The sequence below is a fragment of the Atta colombica genome, unplaced genomic scaffold, assembly GCF_001594045.1.
Source record: "Atta colombica isolate Treedump-2 unplaced genomic scaffold, Acol1.0 scaffold105, whole genome shotgun sequence".
In the NCBI taxonomy this organism is placed as follows: Eukaryota; Metazoa; Arthropoda; class Insecta; order Hymenoptera; family Formicidae; genus Atta; species Atta colombica.
The window spans coordinates 4,767,103-4,773,937 of record NW_017259190.1 but is presented as its reverse complement, the minus strand read 5'-3'; the positions used below and the strand labels follow the sequence as shown (position 1 = coordinate 4,773,937).

The 6,835-nt window shown below is 36.0% G+C and overlaps 2 protein-coding genes across 3 annotated transcripts; both read left to right on the top strand.

The window, feature by feature from the left end:
• The first annotated feature begins 426 nt into the window (after positions 1 to 426).
• LOC108691195 (nuclear nucleic acid-binding protein C1D-like) lies at positions 427 to 1,412 on the top strand. Of its 2 annotated transcripts, none has more exons than XM_018198869.1 (3): positions 427 to 543; positions 634 to 960; positions 1,045 to 1,412. In XM_018198869.1, exons 2-3 carry the CDS (start codon positions 747 to 749, stop codon positions 1,266 to 1,268), a joined length of 438 nt encoding a protein of 145 aa, XP_018054358.1. In that variant the 5' UTR covers positions 427 to 543; positions 634 to 746; the 3' UTR covers positions 1,269 to 1,412. The 2 variants fall into 2 exon arrangements, with proteins under 2 accessions (XP_018054358.1, XP_018054352.1); XM_018198863.1 differs by having other exon boundaries at positions 631 to 960.
• Positions 1,413 to 2,014: 602 nt separating this feature from the next.
• LOC108691187 (probable isocitrate dehydrogenase [NAD] subunit alpha, mitochondrial) lies at positions 2,015 to 5,297 on the top strand. Its single transcript, XM_018198852.1, has 6 exons — positions 2,015 to 2,300; positions 2,805 to 2,930; positions 3,355 to 3,527; positions 3,796 to 4,030; positions 4,119 to 4,397; positions 4,513 to 5,297. The coding sequence occupies exons 1-6, from the start codon at positions 2,091 to 2,093 to the stop codon at positions 4,750 to 4,752; spliced, it is 1,263 nt and encodes a 420-aa protein (XP_018054341.1). The 5' UTR covers positions 2,015 to 2,090; the 3' UTR covers positions 4,753 to 5,297.
• The last annotated feature ends 1,538 nt before the right edge of the window (positions 5,298 to 6,835 follow it).

The window sequence follows — 6,835 nt, the reverse complement described above, 5'->3', positions numbered from 1 at the left end:
AAAAAATGTGAGAAAGTTATAAAAATTATAGAGAAATTCTGAAAAATTATATAGAAATTCTAAAAAATTATATGAAACATTCTGAGAAAAATTTTCACTAGGAACTTTAATCGTTGTCAGAGGAAAGAAATAAATTCGTAAAATGTCCATTTTTCTCTATTATTAATTTGTACTCTTTCTCTCTCTCTCTCTCTCTCTCTCTCTCTCTCTCTCAATTCTCTAGCTAACTCATAAATGTGAATTTCGATTTTATATAAAAAAGAATATATGAAAAATAAACATTTGATTTAATGTGTGATGATAGATTATTTAAAATGATTGTTAATACAATTTATAATAAATATGTAATAAAGTTGTATATGTGTACTTATATTAAAATAATTATATAAAAAATAATTATATAAAAAATAACAAAGACGGATTCTTTCCTAACCAGTTATTTTAGGTTATGTTCAATTGGAATGCAAGAGAAAAAGTTAAAAGCAGTTAAAGGAGAGTGTGACAAAATCAAAGCCAGACGAGAGTAATATTGAAGAAAATTATGTATGTATATATTATGTATATCGAAAAGAATGGATATCTATATTGAAAAATCTCGAAGATGAAAAAAAATTATTGTATTTATTTTAGCAGAGGTAAAAAATGAAGACGGTGAGATTGGAAAAATTGAGGTTATGTAACTAATAGTAAAGCGAAAGGACAAAACATTACTCGTCACTTGAAAAATAAATTGATTGACGAAAGAAATGGATGCTGATTTTGAAGAGCTTTCGCACGACGCAGACATAATTGCTAGACTGAAACAGTTCAGTGAAGCAGCCTTCAAAATCCAGGATATGGTAGAATTGGTTGGCGATCCTTCGATGTTCGATAAACTTCCCAATGCAGACAAAATTAAATATAACTTGTTATTATCTTATAGTCTTAATAGTTTGTTTTGGATGTACTTGAAAGCCGAAGGTACGTAAAAATTCTAATTTTCAAAATATAAATTAATTGCCATCATACATTATTAAATTGATTATGAATTATTATTGATTATAGGAATCGATCCGTCGAAGCATCGAATTAGATTAGAAAATGAGAGATTGAAAAAAGCGATGATACGAGCGAAACAAATCAATGATAAAAATACACTTATGCCACGTGTCGATATAAATGTTGCTAAAAGATTTATGAGGAACAGTTTATGGGAACCGAAAGAAAAGAAACACAAGAGTATGGAGAAGAAAATTGACAAGTCTGAAGATCAGTCACCACCTACATAATAAATATTACAAGTTCTATTATTTATACATAAATTTATATAAAATTTATTTCCTACATGCGTTTTCTATGTTTCTATTAATGTTTCTAAATAACTTAATGTTTATTGCTTTAATCAATATTTTCATTAAAGATATAAGATTCAATCGTCTTTTTTATCTACAGCTTGCCAGTCTAGTATCCTATTGTTATCCTTTGATTTTCAATCACTCGCAGGACAGGATTGTATTTAGATTCTCATCCGAATGCCATTCCATCCTATCCATTTTAGGAGCTGTGCACAAAGAAATCTTAGAAATAGGAATAAATATTAAGATTTCGATCTATCAGAAATTGCAGATTATACTGGAATATACTGGAGTGTGGTTTTAGATAAGTTGATATGTTAATATATTTATAAGAAATCTTAATAAAGATTTGCGATTATTAACGTAAATATTTCGATAATATATTATTAAATTTGTAATTTTTTATTATATAAATGCTGTATAAATAAGTACGCATACTTTTAATATTATATATCTTATATATTGTTCTGAAAAATGACAATTTTTTCTTTACTACTTCGGGCCTTTACTTGAGTGCCATCATTCGCTACTCTTGGCGAAAAATATCTGGCGACACTAGCGTTTCCACATCGGATGATCGGATGGAACGTCCACTGTCCGGTCATCAGTATGCAGCAGTGTGCAGATGCAGAAGCCATAAATTTGAAGAGGGATGTATGAAGCATCCCGTTGTAGCGGGAAAATGGGAATACGAAAGTATGGTATGGCTACGGGAAAGTACTAGTACCGCTCGCACAGCCAATCACATCACAAGACATGACTCGATATGATACGTATCTTGGATTACGTAGAGATTGTAGAAACTGCGCGCGACGCGAACGACACAACGCAAGCCAACGCGAGCAGACGCGAGCTCTGTGCGAACAGAGCGAGTTGCGCGAGCGAACCAGCGAACGCAAGCTATATATCTCTGTTCGCATCAATCACATTGTCGACGTGATGGCAGCTCAATGGATTCGTACAGCAGTAAGTAGGGATGACGAGTTACACTGTTCGTGAAATTTTCCAAGGAACTACCGTGCGTAATTACTTCGCACCCCTGTAGTACATCCTCCTACCCCTGAGAAAGGTTAGAACTCCTCGCGGATCGCATCGCACATTATCCTCCATCTCGTCTTTGCTCTTATATCTACGCATATCTCTCTCTCTCTCTCTCTCTCTCTCTCTCTCTCTCTCCCCACATGCATCTATCTCTGTCACTGTTCTTCTATGATATAGCTTAATGTTCTAATTCCGTCCGGCTCTCCGTTTTTTACTTTGATGATTCTCTCCTTTGCATTGAGAAATTGGATATTATATTCTTATCGGTATAATTTCGGCGAGTTTTTTTGAAATAATTTTCGCGATCATTATCAGGTCGACGTAAATAAAGAGCATTCCTTACTCGAGGCATGGAGAATCAGTCTTGCTGGAGTTGTACTGTTTTCGATCATTTATTTAAACCATATATATGTTGACATGTGCCAACAGATCTCTTCAAAAATCACTGGTGCACGACTTTATAGCAGCAAGGTACATAAATGCACTCTTATTCCTGGAGATGGCATTGGACCCGAGATTTCCACTGCCGTACAAAAAATCTTCGATGCCGCCAAAGTAAGATATATTCGTTTTTGACTAAAGCAACAAGATTGACTGATTTCCTACTTGGTGTTAAGCGGTTCTGTATTTAGATCTAGGTCTTGTTTTTATGTCCTGATCCGACTTGAGTAAAGAATAGAAGAGGATATGTTATGAGGATATATTTTCTCTTGACTAAAAACATCTTTTTTTTATCATTGATTATTATAATCAGTTTATTATAATCAGAGAGATTTAACAGCTTGATGATGATTACTCAATTTATAATCTCTTTTAATAATATACACGCACTTGATACTCTTGGATATATTATTGATATAGATATATATGCATTTTCACTTCAATATCCTAATGCATTTTATTTCAATGTACTTGCTGTACCTACTTGTTTTTATCTTTTACAATAATTGTTTTCTTAATTTGTCTGAAAAAAAACCAGGTGCCAATAGAATGGGAATCAGTTGATGTAACGCCAGTAAAAGGTCCAGATGGCAAGTTTGGTATACCACAAGCAGCCATCGATTCCGTCAATAGGAATAAAATTGGTCTTAAGGGACCTCTAATGACTCCAATTGGAAAAGGTCACAGATCTCTCAATCTTGCACTCAGAAAGTAAGCATCTCAGAATTTATGTACAATCAAGTATATACATATATATATGCGTAAGTCAAATTAAATACGCGAGATACGCGAGTATATATCAGTTGAATTTTTAAAACAGTTGTCCAAAATAATGCATGCATGCATGCTTACATAATCATAATATCGCGATAAGAGGAGCGCGGGCGGTTGATTCTAAATATATATCTTACCGCTTGTTTCTCTTGGAAAGTAAAATATGCATGTCGTATCTCATTTATCCGTTTACAAATATTTGCAGAGAATTTAATTTATATGCCAATGTGCGACCATGTCGATCTTTGGAGGGATACAAGACATTGTACGATAATGTCGACGTCGTTACAATCAGAGAAAATACAGAAGGTGAATACTCTGGTATAGAACATGAAATTGTAGAAGGCGTCGTTCAGTCCATCAAGTTAATCACGGAGGAGGCCTCTCGTAGAGTAGCAGAATTTGCTTTTCAATATGCTACAGACAATAATAGGAAAAAGGTAAGGCACTCAAAGTATTATCATCAAACGATAGAATATATTAGAGTAAATATTTGATCAGATCAAATTGATTAAAATTTATTTATAGGTTACTGCTGTACATAAAGCGAATATCATGAGAATGTCGGATGGCTTGTTCTTGAGATGTTGTCGAGAAGCAGCCCAAAAGTTTCCATCGGTCAAATTCGAGGAGAGGTACTTGGACACAGTTTGCCTAAACATGGTGCAAGATCCGAGTCAATACGACGTGCTCGTCATGCCTAATTTGTACGGTGATATTTTATCTGATATGTGCGCTGGACTCGTCGGAGGTCTCGGTCTGACTCCAAGCGGAAACATTGGTCTGAACGGAGCCTTGTTTGAATCGGTATAACCATTCATGAAATGAATGTGTAAAGATGAAATTTTAAATTGAAGTTTGTGAAGTAATTGGATATATATTAATTTTACTTTATAAGAGATGATCAATTTTATTAACGTAGGTACATGGAACTGCACCCGATATTGCCGGCCAAGATAAGGCAAACCCCACAGCGTTGTTGCTCTCCGCGGTGATGATGCTCAAGTACATGGGCCTGAGTAACCATGCCAAGATCATCGAACATTCTGCTTACGACACTATCAAGGAAGCAAAGTATCTAACTGGTGATTTAGGCGGCACTGCAAAGTGCAGCGAGTATACCAATGAAATTTGTAAGAAAATTGCCGCGCAAGTCAAATAAAAGGCAGACACCTTTATTTCGTTTCGTCGAAATTTGAACTGCCAAAATACTCATAGAATTCGCGCGTCCGCGATGAAGGGACTGCTATTTTCTACCATTTGTTGTATCGCATACAGTTTTGTCTCCGCGCGATTAGAAATTTGTAATTGAAATTGACGAAACGCAAGTATACATTGAGTATTCTTTCAGTCGCTCACGCGTATGCCTATGCGTATGCGTATGAATTTTCTCCCTTTCTAGATGTATTATCTTGATTTAATTTAGACAATTTGACCAGACCGATTTAAGATTTGTCAAGTTGAAGTAAGTGCCGGAACGGCATTTAATTTTATTTCATTCATATTAAACGTCAAATACAATACGTGCGCCATCGTTTCGGATTGACTTGACCGTATATATTTCTGTAAATAACCAATATGATATAAACTGTTGAACATATTAAATTGTTCACAGAAAAGATCTTAATAGAAACTGTAAAGATTAGCCATGTAAATTAAATAGTAGGAATGCTGTATCATAGTTTTAAATAAAATTGTTATGCGAGACGTATGTCTAACAGTTAGAATAAGAATAGTTGAAAATATCGAAATCACGCAGTATTATGAAGAAATAAAAATTTACAAAATTGATACCTACTTTATTCTATATAGCAAATTGTTTTCTTTACGAGATTAAAATTTTCTTAATAATTTATCACATTAGAGTTTTGAGAATTTAAAAATTATTTTCAAAAATTCTCTTTTAGTTATCTCTATTACAATTGTAGAGAGGCATATTCATATGTATAATAATTTTCACGCATACACGTTTTTCCTGATCATATTATACCGATAAGAATAATAATTTTTGAATAAGACAATCACAAAGGAAGGTAACGATATGTGTAAAAGAAAAGTTCTCTCGATTGTTCTTTGTACCTGCAAGTTGTAACATTAGTCGAAGAGATGTATCTTTTTTTTCCCCTCACCTCGCAGTGTTACCTTATAGCACTCATCCGGCCAACACTTGATAACTTCCCCCCCCCCCCTCTCTCCCTTCTCCTGCTCTCATCCTCGTCTCCTCGTCGTTCTTCGGAACGATATCGTACGGCGGTGGGATGCGCCGCGCTCAGGAAAACTCTCAAGTATGAGAAAAGTTGCTGGCCATATTTCACTGGTGCGGTGGGGCTGGAAACGATGAAAACGAAGGAAAAGGATGAGACGAGACGAGGAGGGGACCAAGTGTCATCTTCGCCGCTCGTTAATTCCTTCTGTGATTTATCGCGATCCGTCGCGAGTGAGTAATGACTAACTTCTCTGTTCAAAAATTCAGTTATTACATTTTCCTTTAGATGTAGATGTAAGATACGGTACGGCGCGGCGCGGCGTCGCGCTACTTTAAAGCTTCTGTGGTAATGGTATTCGCCAGTATTACATTGAAAATGAAATCTTACGATAATCATGATGTTGGAGGTGAGGGGGGAGAGGTGACAAAAGACTTCATTCGTACTCCATCATTAATGCCTAATTTAAAATTTCTTATTCTCTAAACAGAGTAAGAGATTTTTTTTCGCTGGGTATTTTTTATATCTAAATATCTAGTATGATGTATATAGGTATCTTTACATGTTACCGATCCTCAAACTGTACGACTCATGACATTACACGTTTTGAAATCCGGCAAAACACTGAATAGCGGCGGACTTGATAAACCCCCATGTGACATTACGCTCTTGTCTGCGAGATGTAACGGCAATGCTAACGAGTTTGTACTTTGTATGTATCGGTAGGCTGTGCGAGTCGATGCAAGACATAGGCCGCGTCGCGCGCGGCTGGGAGGAGTCGAGGAGTAGTTGCACACAAAAGTCCGACACTCCTGGGTAAAGTGTGGCAAACGCGGCGCGCATGCATATTCAACGGGACACGAGAGGACGGGGATGCGTGCACGCGTGCATGTGCCATCGTAGTCATAGGAATAATAAAAATTCGAGGGTTGAAATTATTTAGATTTATGCCCGCTCTCTTGTCCGTCGTGCCGCCGTCGCGTCGCGATTCGATTTCGGGGAACAAATTTCATGCATTATTCAGGACCTGGGCCCGACCGA